At 41.1% G+C, this 15797-nt stretch overlaps 1 protein-coding gene across 17 annotated transcripts in view; it reads left to right on the forward strand.

The window, feature by feature from the left end:
- The window catches only part of RBFOX2 (RNA binding fox-1 homolog 2), a 229559-nt gene that overhangs the window by 74891 nt on the left and 138871 nt on the right, over positions 1–15797 (forward strand). For all 17 annotated transcript variants that reach the window (XR_013975592.1, XM_080939866.1, XM_080939856.1 and 14 more), the window contains exon 2: positions 6040–6090. Coding sequence is in view for 16 of the 17 variants with exons in the window: in XM_080939866.1 (XP_080795992.1) it covers positions 6040–6090 (51 nt within the window). In the remaining variant the exon portion in view is untranslated. The remainder of the gene's footprint in view (positions 1–6039; positions 6091–15797) is intronic.

Raw genomic sequence — 15797 nt, forward strand, 5'->3', positions numbered from 1 at the left:
GACTTTATTCATTCATTTGTTTTTTGAGACAGGGTTTCTCTGTGTAGCCTTGGCTGTCCTAGAACTTGCTCTGTAGACCAGGCTGGCCTTGAACTCACAGGGATCCACCTGCCTCCGCCTTCTAAGTACTGGTATTAAAGTCTGTAGCACCACCATCCTGCTACAGTTCCTTTACTTAATTTTTTTCCTGGCCTTGTGCTTTCTATGTAGCTGAAGTTAGCCTTGAGCTCCTGGTCCTCTTGTTTCTACCTCCTTGGGTGCAGTGGCTACAGGCATATGCAGTCATTCCTGACTAGTTTTTTTAAACATAGTTTTGCTCTCTACCCTTAAGTCCATTTCTGAACAGATTTTGCTGTGTCAGCCGAGTTAGCCTTGTACCTTACTCTTCACCAACATCACTGATTTTTATCAAGTTTTTAACATCCCTGAGGCTGGATGGTCATTTGCCACATACCCGAGGAACTGATGGTAGAGAAAGCTAAGCGAGAACTTAGTTGTTTGGATCCTTGGAAAGTTGCAGAGTGCATATTCACTTGTTACATAGTTTCTACTTCGAGTTATTCTGTAACAAGGAAATTATTCCTTTGAACATCTCTTGTATTAAATTCTGTACCAGGTAAGCTGATCTTGTGTTCCCTATCCATCACTGCTGTGTGAAGTAGACATTCTGTTACATAGTTGAGAAACTGTGGTGTGGTTGCTTGCAATCATCAGGTAGTTGAAAGGCATTGTATACAGTATTTGAAAATTAAACTTTCTGACTTCCAATGGAGACAGAAATTGGATGTGTAAGGTCAGTGGTTACTAGGATATAAGAACAGGGGAATTCCAATTTCCCAGCCAGGGCCTTGACACCTGTCTCTTTAAAAGGTGGAATAGAGAACTCTCAACTTTGTAGCCTTCTCATCTCTAAGGAAAGGGGTTGATTTATCTTTTAGATCTCATGGCTTGTTGAAAAGATGGGCTTTGAGAAATCTGTAGGCTCCCTTCAGATTTGGTATAAAATTTGTTTAGACTGTAGGTATTTCTAATGATGACAAACAAGTAGTAAACCCTGTGTCTTGGTTAGGGTTTTACTACTGTGAACAGACACTTTGACCAAGGAAACCCTTATTTGGGGCTGCCTTACAGGTTCAGAGGTTCAGTTTATTATCATCAAGGCAGGAGCATGGCAGCATCCAGATAGGCATAGTACAGGAGGAACTGAGAGTTCTACATCTTCATCTGAAGGCTGATAACAGAATACTGGCCTCCAGTCAACTAGGAAAGGGTTTTAAAGCCCACATCCACAGTGATACACCTGCTCCAACAGGGCTACACCTGTAGTGCTACTCCCTGGGTTGAGCATATACAAACCATCACATCCAGCAAGGTCAGAGTGTAGGTGAGGTGTAACAGAGCGGTCACCCACTTGGACCAGGAGGGACAGCCAATTGTATCTTGAATTGCAAGAACAATTAGTTTACCAGTTAGCAATTGAACCTTAAACTGGAGGTAGGCTGGACCTACTAAAGCTGTACTCCTTAGAAACCTTCATTTTATCTCTAAGCACTTTGCACCCTGTGATTTGGAAGCATAGAAATACTCAGGGTGACGAGACGTGTTTCTCTTCTTTAGCTAGAGGTATTTGTTGCTCTGGTTCAGTTTGTATGAATTAGCACGTGCAGTTTAGACTCATGTTCAGTGCCTGCAATATTTACTTTCTTCTCTGTTTAAACTAGAACCAATGCTTGAAAAAGAACAACTTGTAGAGAGCAAGGTAATGAAATATCAGGAGGAATTGCTCCAGTCCATGTGGCGTAAATAATTTCTCCACCCATTGTTCCAAATGCATTCAAGGTAATAAATTCATTTCAAGCAGAGATGAAGTCTTAGGTAGCCAGAGTTTTTAGCATTGCTCAAGTTGTGCTGGTAGAAAACAGGTCAGTTCCTACCTTAATTTGCTTCCTTTTCCTGAGGCACAAATTTTGTTTTATTCATAGTGTCCTTCCTCTTCCATTTTGTGAAATTGGTTTGAATTTGTTAGATACAAAAGTAGAAAGCAGTGGTGCTGACCTGGGTTTATTTGTGCCTCTCCTGGGTTTCTGCACCCGCAGGGCGGGGCAGTAAAGAAACTGCTGGCATGAACACTCCATTATTAGGGAAGGGTTCATGGGGGGTGGGGGAGGGATGAATGAACATCCAGAGGTATCTGCAAGAGTTCAGAGCAGAGAGTAAGGGAATCAGACTTTGGGAGGTGGGTGAGCAGGAGAGAAGGGTGGATGGAGGTAGACAATAGAGCATAGGAAGAGAACAAGAGAGTGAGTGTGGGAATAGTAGAGATTGTGAGAAGGTGATTGGTTGTGGAAAGGGCAGGAGACCCGAGTGGGGTTTTGATGTTTAACAAGTGCTGTGAATAGGGACTGAGGGAGCCTGGAGGATGGAATTGGCTTTCATATGCAGGCACAGGTATAAGTCAATGGAGCCAATTGTTCCCTCTGCCAGAGGTAGTAAGGGAAATGACTTCTATTGGCAGATGGGAATCAGTTTCACAAGTTCCTAAGTAATAGTGCCGTTTATGTAACCTCAAGGAATCCTCCTGTAGACTGTGTGAGCTCCTTCTGGATATTTGGACTGCCTGAGACCTAACAGTGGGATAGCTTTTGAACATTTAAAATCGATCAGTTTATTTCATTGTATATTTGTTGTTTCTGCCTCTGTTCCCAGTCAGCCTTTATCAGTGATACTGACCAGTATGACATGCTTCCATACAACCTTTAGGTTGGTAAAGTACTATCTGTTGAGTACATAAGGCACTGAGTACAGTAGGCTCCTGGGAGACTTAGCTTTAATACCGTGTGGATGGCCCCTTAAGGTCTGTATCACAACTGTAATTGTGAACCAGAAGCAGGACCTTTGATGTTCAGCATTGGTAAGTCCTCCCAGCACCTCCCAGTTGTATCTAAAATTGCTTTGTGATAACTCCTTCATATAGTATTCTCGGCAACAGTGTCTTTTGTAGTTTTGCTGGTGTTTTTGCACATATATTACCTAATTTAGAGGTGATACTGATAAATTCTGGAGAGCAGTTCTTTAAAAAAGTAAAACCATTGTGTTAACAGCAGCATGTGGTAGAGAACGTGCATGGCACGTGTGAGGCCCTGGATCCTCAGTCTTTGGGATGAGGGCAGACTGACCACGGCTGCAGAGAACCTTACTGTTGTCTGTTCAGCATCACTAGTCAGTCACACTGTTACTGGAGGTCTTGTCCTAATAGAGAGCTAGGGATATTAGACTATTGTCCCCCTCCCTTTCAAAAAGAGACCTGTGGTTCTTACCAGCTTCATTAACTTTGCCTTCTAGCCATCAGGTTCCTTGAATGTCAAGCAGCCGTTGCTCCATGATATGTTCTTCTGCTTAAATGGCTCCATCACACCTATGTGTGGCAGTGAAGGCAGGAGAGTCAGGTCACTTGTCTCACTGTGTCACTTCTCAGTGTCCACTCGCACACTCAGCATCCATTGTGGTTGCTTTACTCGACAATTACTTAAGGGCCGTCTGTTGCCCTTTCTCATGTCCACACAGGTTTAATTGCTGGCTTCTGTAGCTAGTATGCATTTCTATGGCTGTAATTATACTGTTATACGTGTATATATTTAATTAGTTAATTTATGGGTCTTTGAGACAGAATCTCACATAGTCTGGACTGATTAGGAATTTACTGTTACCAAAGATGGACTTGAATTCCTGGTACTCCTGCCCCATTTCCTTGGGATTATAGTTGCTGAGGTTATAGCTTCATGGCACCATGCCCTGCTTTTATATACTTTATTTCTATCTAAGCTGTTACCTCTTCTTATAATCACATCCCTGCTTTTAACTTTCGGTTGTTTTCACACTGATTAAAGACTCAACACTGAGCCAGCAAGATATCTCCAGTGTCTAAAGTACATGCCATACAAGCTGAGTTAAGTCATAGGAGCTTAGAGAGTTCTCTCTTTTTAAACTGGAACACAGGATGTTGAAACTATGTAAATGATAACATTTCCCCATTGTAAGGGAAACGGAAGTTCCTCCTAGGAAGTTTTCACTGTGACTGACAACACGGGCAATGTGCACACATGCCTCCTGAGTATGTGTACTGGTGAGTCAGCCTCTAGAGCAGAGACAATGGTGGGCTCTAAGGTGGAGTGTGCACTAGATACTTTTGTCCCATTGCTTGTCAGTGGCCTCTATGCTTATGTTTCTACATTAGGTATGATGATCCCTGTTTGTGCAGTCTTGACAGTTAAATAGCTGCATTTGTTTTTGCTGGTCTCGTGGATGGGAAGTGGTGTCTCAACTCTAAAGGATGCCCACAGGCTGAGCGGCTAGAGTATAATGGAGAGGAATCTCAGTAGTCATCAAGAAAGTAGGGTGAACATACCTGTTGGCATTTAGGATGCCATACTAGAGCAGCATAGAGAATGAGTAGATGTAATGGTGTGCATTAAGTGGAAATGAGCCTTACACAGGAGTGAGTGAGTTGCTAGGAAACACATACGGCAGGATTTGTATAAAACCCAAAGCCATGTGAAGTTAATGCATTGTTAGAGATGGGTGCACAAGGTAAAATTGAAAAGGAAAACCATGCTTTTTCATTTAGTTTAGACCACTCTGAGACATAGCTCTCCAACACACACAAGAGTTCCCAGTAGCCTTAGTCTTTCGGTACAACAGATGGTGATGTTGCTCCATCTTTGCTTCTCTAATACTGACAAGGAGTGTTGTTTGTTTGTTTGTGGAGACTTATAAATATTTAAGTGTTCAAAAAAGTATTAGGTACAGAAAATAACTTAGAATCTCTAGCTTATGTAAGACCAATTCTATTTATTTGCTTAAATATTCTTTTAGGTGCCTACCATGTGTTAGTCGTTGTGCTAGACCTTAGGAGGGACAGGGTATGATGGACTAGGTACAGTAGTCCTGTATAAGCTTAAATTGACTCTACCTCTTATGTTTTTGAAGGGAATGCAGACTTTGACTCTATATGAACACATAATCATGCTTTTGAATATAATTATATCTTTGATGTAGCTGCCATTAATTGGAAATTTTATTCTTTTCCCATGAAGCCCCATAATTGAAAATTCCTCTTTAGTATGAATGAAAATCCAAGCACCTGGAAGAAGATAAGGCTATTTAAGTAGCTACACTGAGTGTTTAGAAATTACAAAGAAATTATGTGCTATTGTTTGTCCTTTGTGTGCACTGTCTTCTAAAGTTTCCTGGGAGGCAGGGCACCGCTTACTTAGCTTTCTCATGGCTTCAGTCATTTAACCTTAGTTTGGGGTTTTTAGTACTTAATATCTATTACCTGGAGGATCAAGTGGGTCCAGTCAGCCAAAGTAGGTGCTCATAATGTGTGTGCTGTGAAGCTGAATTGGTGGCATAGCTGCCGTTGGCTAGCACCTCTGCCCTCAGGGATCTTGATTTAACTGTTCAGTATGAAGAGGAAACACACTTTTAGAATGCACATTCTCAAAGGAAGAAATTGATAGATAATGTGGAGAGTGAACTATGCAAGTGATGTAAGTAACACTATCATGTATGCGTGCTACAGTCACTGACCCAGTTGGTGACTGAGAGGGCATCCTGCACAGACGTGAAGTGTATCTGGACTAACAGAACTGATAGAGGAGCCTTCACGGTACACATGGAAATGTGGGGAGCATTATTCTCCTGTGTCAGCCTCTGTCTGGGTCTGCTCAAACTCCAGGGGGGAAACAAAGTTAGCACTTATCTTCTGTGCCTCAGTAGTACTCAGCTTGAGGTACACAGAGAAGAAAACAGTCTTCCTGCATAAAGAAAAAGAAACTAGAATTTGTCTGTAGTGTGTTTGTGTTTATGGCATTTTAGTATTTAGCTGGAGAGAGTGTAGAGTAGGCAGGTACATTATCAAAATGGCAGATTTTGGGAACTTGGGAAAAAATTTGTATTTGATTAGTTTGGATGATTTTGATTCTTAACATTTGCTTTTAAAGTTTGTTTATTATTATTATTATTATTATTTTGTCTTAGAACGAGCCACTGACCCCGGGTTATCATGGATTCCCAGCAAGGGACGGCCAGGTAGGTGTCTATGTTTCTAATTCTATTATTATGCTCTGAAATATTGCATTAATAGGAAATGGTAACTTCTCCTGAAATTACGTTTTTGAAGGCAGTAGTATTTCTTTCCCAATGAATTTGCTTTTAGAAATTTGAATTAAGTACATTTAGTCAGGTTATTTAAAGTATGGGTCTTACAGGAGAAACAGTCTCTTAGCGGCACAGCTGTTCTGGTGCTTTTCATCTCGGCTATGAATTTTTAGCCCGATTTTCTTGGTACTGCCTAGTTCATTTGTTTGGTTTATTTATGTATTTAATTTTTGTTTTGAGGGGAAGCATTTTGAGACAGGGTTTTTCTGTGTAGCCTTGGTTATCTTGGAAATCACTGTGTAGACCAGGCTGTGCTTGTATTTGGAGATCACCCACCTCTGCCTCCTAAGTGTTGGGATTAAAGGTGTGCGCCACCACTGCTCAGCAGACCCCCTAGTTCTTAATACTGGACTTACCTTTTTATTTTCCATTATTTGGCTTTTGCTTGCACAGATTTTTTGAGTCTTTGCAATAATCTGCATCAAGACAATTCCTTGCTTTTCCCTGGGTGTTCTTAGCCATGTGAGTTTTATAAGGGAAGGCTTACTTGAGAAAAAGCAGTTTCTGTTGCTTTTGTTGTTGGGTTGTTGATCCCAAGCTCTCTCGAAGCCTGGGCAGAAGTAAGTACTTCCTACAAGACAGTCTCAGTACAGCTGTTATGTGTTGGGGTCTAGGAATTGCCACAAAAAGTCACACAAACTACTCAGATCCCAACCTCCGAGGTCTCAGTCAGACAGGGATAGTTTATTGAATGCCACACCCAGTGACTGATTAATTAGGGCTATAGACCTGACTCAGGAGCTAGCTGTCACCTTGAACCAGGATCCTATATAGATCTTTTAATTCTTGAAGTACACAAACATCTGTGCTAAGTTATTTCACCAATCCATGATTAGAGATAGGGGATTTCCTCAGGAACATGTCTTTGTTCTATATTAATCCTGTTCCCATTGGTTTGTATATACAATTATGATGGGGTCTTACCTTGCCTAATATTCATGTCTTAACTTGCTAAACCAAGATAGATGTCACTTACCCACATACCTGTCTTTTTCTGCCAAGGAGGTGTCAGTTATGAGGGAGGTCTTGGGAACTTAAAGTTTACTTGACCCCTATTCAAAATGGATCTTATTCCAAATATCTTTTAATACTGGTACAGGTGTCTCTCTTAGGTTGGGGTCCATCCCAGGAGAGGCTTACAAAAGCAAAAGCTAGAAAAGTTTTTACATAGGTACAGGGAATGCTGCCTAGCAGTTGGTTTGGTGCCAATCTTACTGTGGCTAACTATACAAAGCAGTTCTAGCTGACCGCTGTTGTGATTGGTTTCCAAGAATACCAAAGCACAGAACATAACAGAATATGTGATCAACTCTGGCACGGGAAAGTTTCCTAGTAACAGCACATGAAAAAGTGTGTCTAGATAGGTAACAGTTACCTAGGCCTTAACATTTTACCTGTTAGCCTTGGTGTAGCTGGTGTGTAAAATCTTCAGCATCTTTATCTTATTTAAAGACTTGAACAGATGAGGCTGGACAGAGTAGGTAGGACCCATAAGACCATCCCTTAGAGAAATGATGTGAATGAATTTCATCTTGTCTGCAGGATATTGTCATTTTTTTAGGATGCTTGAAAGGGTAATTTCTGGTACCTTTGAAGACTTACTCATGGTTCTTTATAGTGTTGTTTTAAACAAAGCCACCCATGTTTCACTGTGGAACACATCGAATGGCAGTGCTAAGTGAAAGGTTGAGTAGTTCCCAGGTCTAGAAGGAACTGAATCTCATCAAAAGTGCTGAAGCCGATCTCAGAAGCTAGGGACAATCAGCAGTCGCATGGCTGCCTCCCACATTAAAAGCTTTTACTCCATGCTCCATTTTTGCTAGGATGACGTCAGAGTGCCCATGGGTAGGGTGGGAAGGACAGAAGAGTTGTTCCTCTCAGGGCTCATCTCCTAGTAGATTCTTCCTGTTGAAATAGAAGATGGGAACTTTTATTGAAAGATAAGGTCACTGGGCTAGAGAGATGGCTCAGACACTGGCTGGTCTTCCACAGTACCTGAGTTCAATTCCCAGCAACCACATGGTGGCTCACAACCATCTGTAATGGGATCCAATGCCCTCTTCTGGTGTGTATTCATAAATTAAAATAAATGAATGTTAAAAAAAAAAGAAGTCATGTGTGTTTTTCTTCTTAGTGTAGTCCTTCCCTGGAGTTTCTACTGGCTGTAGAAACTGGAGTTTCTACTTATGACCCTTGACAGTACTATATCTTGGACATACATCAGAAAGAAAATGCTGGTGCCTGGAGATGAGCCCCTATAGACTTTGACTGAGCAGGTCACAGATTGGGTTTAGTGGTCCTAATGTTAGAAATCCCTGCAGGTGATTCTGTCATGTGGAATGAGAGCTGTACTGTTAAGGCTGCTTTATAAGAAGGATTTTTCTCTGTATCACTCTTGGCTTTTCACCCAGGGTGCTAGCTAACATATAGGAGATCACATTCAATAGTAATGCACATAGTTAATTATTTGTAAAATTGCCTATCGGAGTATTAGGCGGTAGGTTTATGGATGTATCTATAGAGAAATACAGTTGTGAATTTAAATGCTCTGAAGAATGCTGTCTGGTTTTGTGTTGCTGTGGGGCTTGCAGGTCAGTGGGGGGCAGCAGGACTTGCTAAGAATTTGTTGAAGCTCACACAGCAGTCAGTCTCTGCCCTGCACCTTTATTGCTCTTGTTTGGTGCAGGGATCTGTTTGTGTTTCTGTGTGCCCATTACTTGTGCACCTGTACTGTGGGCTGCTGCACACCCTTTGCTCTGGGGCAAAGATGCTGGTTTTACTTGAGGCACATTCTAGTGGTAAAAGTTTACTTCTGTTTATTTTCTTGGGATTTGTTTTGTACTCGGGTTGGGTCTTTGAATTAGGGATCTTAGATGAGTGCGAATACACAAAACTGAACAGCTGCTTGTTGTACTCGATGGATACAGAATAAATAAGTGCTAACCCTGTGAATTCCCTCTCAGTGCCTTACAGTTTCAGAGCCACTGATCAGTTTGTGCTGGGCAGGAACTGAACTTGTGATCTTTACAGCTCCCAAGTATGGACTTGTCTCAGCAAATCCAGGAGCTGGGTTCGGGGTAGGGTGGTGAGGTGAATTTTAATTGTGTGTCTTTATTTGTTTTCCTTATTCTTTTGGGATTCTGCCTTAAACATCCAGGATTTTCATTAGCATCTCATGCTCTTCTGCATGTTGTGAAATGCCGTCATCAGTGATTTCATGTTTCATCCTCTCTGACTTTTCTTACAGTGTTCCCTTTGGGAAGAGAAGGACACCAGTAAGATGCCCCGTCCCCTGCAGTTATAGCACCTAATCAGGTCTTGAATGCTTCTTGTGTCTGTGGTCTATTTCTTCAAAGTGGAGGTGACTGACACTTGCTCACCTGCTCATATTTTTACTTCCATTTAGAGGTTTCCTAGACTTCATGATGCGAGGAGCCAGTCATGACCACTGGCTCAGTTCATTATCAACTCTGTACACCATGTTTCCAGTGTATGCATTCATCTTGTTATGAATGATAATACACAGTTATGTTAAAAACCCATAAATAAAAGTAGAAGGAAGCTTGCCTACTGGTAGAGGTTTGTTTTTCTTTCTTTCTTTCTTTCTTTCTTTCTTTCTTTCTTTCTTTCTTTCTTTCTTTCTTTCTTTCTTCCTTCCTTCCTTCCTTCCTTCCTTCCTTCCTTCCTTCTCTCTATCTTTTTATTTCCTTCCTTCCCTCCCTCCCAACCTCCCTCCCTCCCTCCCTTCTTTCTTTCTTTCTTTCTTTCTTTCTCTCTCTCTCTCTCTCTCTCTCTCTCTCTCTCTCTTTCTTTCTTTGTTTCTTTCCTTTTTTGGTGGTGGTTTGCTTTTGAGACAGGGTCATTATGTAGCTCTAGCTGTCTTGGAACTCTCTTTGTAGGCCAAGTTGGCTCAGAACTCATAGAGGTCTGCTGAGATTAAAGAAAGGTATGTATCACTGTAACTTGCAAGGTATTTTTGTTGCTGTTGTTTTAAGGTTTATTTCACACGAATGAGTATGCCTAGTGCCCCTGGAGGCTAGAAATGCTCTCTTATCTCCTGCCACTAGAGTTACGATGGTTGTGCACTCCCATGTGTGTGCTGAGAACCAAACCAACTGCTCTTAATAATCTCTCTAGCCTTACTTTGGATTTCTTTTTTCTTTCTTTAAAAAAAAAAAGATTTATTATATATATATATATATATATATATATATATATATATATGTATGAATGAATGATCTGTCTTCACAAATACCCGAAGAAGGAATTAGATCTCATTACAGATGGTTGTGAGCCACCATGGGGTTGCTGGGAATTGAACTCAGGACTCTGAAAGAACAGCCAGTGCTCTTAACCTCTGAGCCATCTCTTAATCCACTTTGGGTTTCTTAAGCAAGGTTACCATAGCCTTTCTTCCTGAACAATCACGGGGATGACAGTGTTCATACAGTTGTCAAATACACACTAATACTTGCCAGTGCGGTCTTTCTGAAGAAGTGAAGAAGGCAAACAATGTTTCAGTTTCACAGATGTCGAATCAGCTTTTTAAAAAGCTTCTGGCACCAGGCATGGGTTCCTTCTTTTGGAGCAGACTTGACTCTATAGTCTGAAGGTGGTACGTTGGTTATCGTTGTAAAAGCCATGCCACTGATGCACCATAGCACATGCTGCCTGACCAGTCTGTTAGAGCGAGAGCTTTCATGGTGTCTCCCCAGCACCTGAGCAGCAGCTTCTGGCACTGTGCAGGCTACCAGCAGAGAGTGTCCCCCCATCTCAGCCCCACCCTGAGCACTTCATGACCCACTTCTCTAGTGTGCAGTTTCAGCAGCAGGGTCTTAGTATCTGATTTTGGTGGACAGTCAACTACGATTCGCTATGCACATATTTATAAATGTACCCTAGTATAGTAAAAATGAGATTGTTTGTGAACTTTTATTATTTTCTAAATGGGAGAATGAATAATTGTGTGTGTCAGGTCTTGAGTTCTTGTATGGAAGAGAATTAGGAATGGCAGTCCAACTTGAAGAGGTGTTGGTTCTCTTTAAAAACTTCACTGACTTGTTAAGATTATTGATTTGGAATTGGCTGTCAGAGGAAACCTTGAAAATACAGCAGGAATCCTAAGACTAGTTCTTTGTCACCCCTGAGTATCACAACAGTATATATATACTATTATTAAGGTGACTATATTAATCTGTTGTTGAGGTTGGGGCATTATGTAGACAGCCCTGGACCAACGGGGGTGGGGGGCATTGAATAAAGGTTCCCTTTAGCTGTGATTAAACAATGCAGACTAGCAGGCCACTAAGGTTAACTAAACATTTGGCTGAAGTAGGAAAGCAGTTTTAAAGTTTTGTTTAGAATTGCATACAGATCTACTGATAGAAATACTACTAGGTTGTTTCACAGACTAGCTTCACAAAATGCTCAGTGTATGTTAATTTTTGTTCATTTTTTTTGAGACAGCTTCCCCATGTATTCCAAGCTCACTTGCAATTTGGGATCTTTTTTCCTTAGCCTGCAAAGTGCTGGGGTCACAGGTATGTCGCCAGACTTGGCAGTGTGTGTGCAAGACATTATGGCATTCCCAGAGCCCCATGGAGGTCTGTTCTTGTTCCCTCTTAGTTTTTTGCATTTGTTTTGCCTGCATCTAATCCAGCTGAGCAGAGGTTGCTCATGTCTTATTAAATGTTTCAAAGCATTCAAATGTGAACTTGTTTCCAAGGAAACTCTAACCTTGATTTCATCAATTTTTATAGTATCTAGTTGTACTGTAAGAACTTAAACTTGTGTGGCTAGCTTGCACATAGCCCAGGGGCCATGAGAAGGGCTTGGAGGAGAAATGCAGAATTGTGACTGGGTTTATCAGGCAGAAGGGCTGGAAGCATGGCCAAGAAGCGTGGAACAATTGATCAGATGGAAAACACACTGCCAGCAACTGTAGCTGAGATGGCTTTAGTGTCTGGTTCTAAGTCACCTCAGGGTCAGCAGACACAAGTAGGTGAACAGAGTAGCCCGTCTGAGACATGCTCAGTGCCAGCAGGATATTTGTAAGCTGAGTGTTGTAGGCTAATGCTGCAGGGCCCTCTCAAGTCCTTTGGAGCTTTAATTCAGGCACATTTGTCTCACACTCACTGTTTGTGAATGGGGTGTTACAGTGAGCATTTGAGAGAACAGACTGGCTTAGGTTTAGGTGTTGAAGTCTCTGTAGAAATACGATTATCAGTAAATTACAAAAACAAATGTTTGTAAAGTGCTTGGTGGCTTAGGTGTACAGAGCTCTTTGTGTCTTACTTGATTTTTAGAGGAGCTCACCCAAATTGGGCTTGTTCCTATTTTATAAACAGAAAACCAAAGTTTCTGGCAGGTTTTCTTCTCATCTTGCTTTAAAGGGCTGGTGGTCCATAGTTTATCTCTTTATTTTAAAATTAGAGAAACAGGAAAGGATCACCTAGAACTGGAGTTATTACGGATGGTTGTGAGTCCCCATGTGGGTGTTGGGAACCCCACCTCGATTCTCTCTCATAAGAGCAGCCAATGCTCTCAGTCACCCAGCCCCCTCCGGCCCCAGAGCAGTTTTCACGAACTTTCCAGAATTTTAGTTATTTTGACTGAGAAGTAAGGACAAAAGCAAACATGCCTCTTGTAGTCATTTGTCCGAGTGCAGACAAAGTTGGCTGCTCTTTCATGGGTAGACATTGTGGGTGGAAGACGTGGGGAAGGGTTCAGTTACATAGTTCATTGCCTCCAAACTTAGAAGTGGACACAGCTCTGTGAAAAGTGTGCCTTTCAGTTTCTAAGACAGGGTGCACATGTGTACACACACACACACACACACACACACAAATCTAACTTCCCCCTCTCAGAATTTGTTTTACCACATAGCAGTGCTGTGCTTAAGTACTGTAAGATTTTCCATTTTATTATATTCCATTAAAAAATTGTCGATTGTGGTCAAAAATTGATTGGTGGAAATTATTTCCTGGACTTGCAAATGGTTTATAATCTGTGATTCTGGGAAAACATACTCCAATCTTTCTTGTCCTTCAAAATTCAACCTTAGGGCTGTGAATGTAAAGGCTGCTTAGCATTTATGTGGCCCAGGGTTTAAGGCTCAGCATAAACAAAAACATATGAGGATACTCATGTGTTTAAGCATTTACCGCCCCATCTGTGCATCCCAGTCCCCAGCTCTCCCTGACTCCAGCTAGAGGCTAGATTACAATGATGGGTTCCTAAGGTAAGTATTTGTCCTGTTCCTTACAGTCCTCCATCCCCCGCCCCCTCACTCTGAAGCGTGGTGTTGTCCTGCACCCTCTAGTGGTGGAAGGGAGGCACATGCAGCAGATTTCAACTGCGTGGGTTGCTTGGCCTTTTTGCCCTAAGGTCTCTCAGTCTCCACGTGTTCATAAGCTGGGTTTTCTGTTGTTACCATCATGAAGCTGCAAAACTTGCATTCTGCTATTTCCTATTTATTGATTGTACACACCTTCTGGGTTTTTGCTGCCAAAGATAGGAATTACATTTTATAAGCATACCTTCTTCCATCTAATAAATTTATTATTTCTTAAGCCACTATTTATCACTGCTTTATAGGTTATATGATGTATCATTAAAACTTTAAATATTTTTATAGTCAAGTGGAAAAGTAATATGATTATACTTCCTTTATTATATACTATTTCCCCCCTGAGCTACTGTATATGTACAAATGTACATAAAATATGAATCTATTTAAATGCACACGTGGCAATTGTTTTTTAAAAAAGCTTGATTGAAGTCTGTCCAATATAACGTTCCATTCAGTGATTTGGTAAATTGTGGAATAATGGCCCCAATCACCACCCTTCAGTTTTAGTACACCTCTGCCATGCTCAATATTCACTCAAGTGCTCTGTTAGTCAGTTGTCACTAAAAGACACATACTATGACAAGCTTTCTGACTGAAACACTCTCCTGGCTATTTCCTATTGCTGGACTTGTGTGATGTACCTAATCTTTTGTCTGTGACTCTTCTAGCATAATGCTTTTGAGACTCATCTGGATTATAGTCCATATCATGGTATATTAACACTTTAATCAACACTGCTTTAGTTTTCAAAATTTTGAGCCACTAGAATTGTATTGCAGCGAGTTTTCTATAGTTAGCACCTAAGCAAAAGCACAGCTCTGACCTTACTGGAGTCTTACAACACTGCTTAGCTTGTCTTCGCTGAGCGGTGCTGCCCCAACCGCCTCTGCTCTCCCTCATGTGAGGTTCTCTGTATTCCAGCTTTACTGTAGGACTGGGTAAGGGAATGCATTTAAGTTCCAGGTCCTTTCTTTCCTTAGGGTACCTCCTGTATTTAGGCTTGTGTGGGAATAGTTTCTTAATAAAACATTAAGTGATGGTTAAAAGGTTATGACCCATACAGTCCTGTGATAAGAACCTGATATATTTGGACAAAGAGGGGAACAGGACAGCCTTGGTTGGACTGCCAGATTTCATCGCCCCTGCCTTGCCAGGATTTTATGAAAAATTAATACAAAGATGCAAGATATCTGATCTTCCATGAGAGAGCACCTCTTACAAATTTAATGACTTTGGTCAAGTGGGTATTAAATGTAAATCTGTCATTTTATCTAGCCCTTGCAGACTCTTAAAACACCCAATAAATGTCTTTATTGAATTAGTAGAACGTCCCCTGTGTGCCTCCTATTAGGATTGCTCCTTGTTCTTTGTTGTGCCCTCAGCCAGTGCTCTTACAAGCTTCCTGGCATCATGTGGGTAATGGACTGACCTAAGAATTCTGTAATTTTGTTGTTTTATGATTGCCCCACCCCTAACCAGTACATTAAATTTAGAAGATGTGCTCTAGCAGGGATGGTATAGTAAAGGCACTAACACATGGAGAGCACATGGTGCTGGCACCTGTACTATAGATAGATGATAGATAGATAGATAGATAGATAGATAGATAGATAGATAGATAGACAGACAGACAGACAGACAGACAGACAGACAGACAGACAGAGAGATAGGTAGATAGATAGATGGGTAAAGAAAGAAGGCACGGGAGGTTAAATCAGGCTCTGGAGTTCTATGTCTCTGAATTAGACAATCCGAATTCTAAATCTAAAAGTGCTAGCTTTCAAATTTTATAAAATTTCAACTAGACATATTTTGTATTTCATTACTTTCATTTTGATTAAAGAACCAATAAAGAAAAACTTTTTGAGATAAAGAGTTGTCTCAGTAGTTGAGAGTACACACTGATTTTTCGAGCACTGGAATTTGCTTCTCAGTCCCACTGTACCTCTGAATATCAACTAGGTGTTTACAGCTGCCTCTAAGTATCCAGAATATTCATCTGGCCTCTGCACCCAATGTGAGCATAAATGGCTTTATACGTGTGTGTATTGTGTGTTAATATATACACAACACACAGAAATTAGAAATGAAACAAACCTTAAAAGAATTTTGTTTTACACTTGATTTTTCTGTAGTCAGCATTAACTTCCCCGTCACTGAGGTTATATTTTCCCCTGTTTCTCTCTATTATCTTCATACATGTTCTCCTTTGATCTCAGTGAGAACC

The sequence above is a fragment of the Micromys minutus genome (genome assembly GCF_963924665.1).
Source record: "Micromys minutus genome assembly, chromosome: 27".
In the NCBI taxonomy this organism is placed as follows: Eukaryota; Metazoa; Chordata; class Mammalia; order Rodentia; family Muridae; genus Micromys; species Micromys minutus.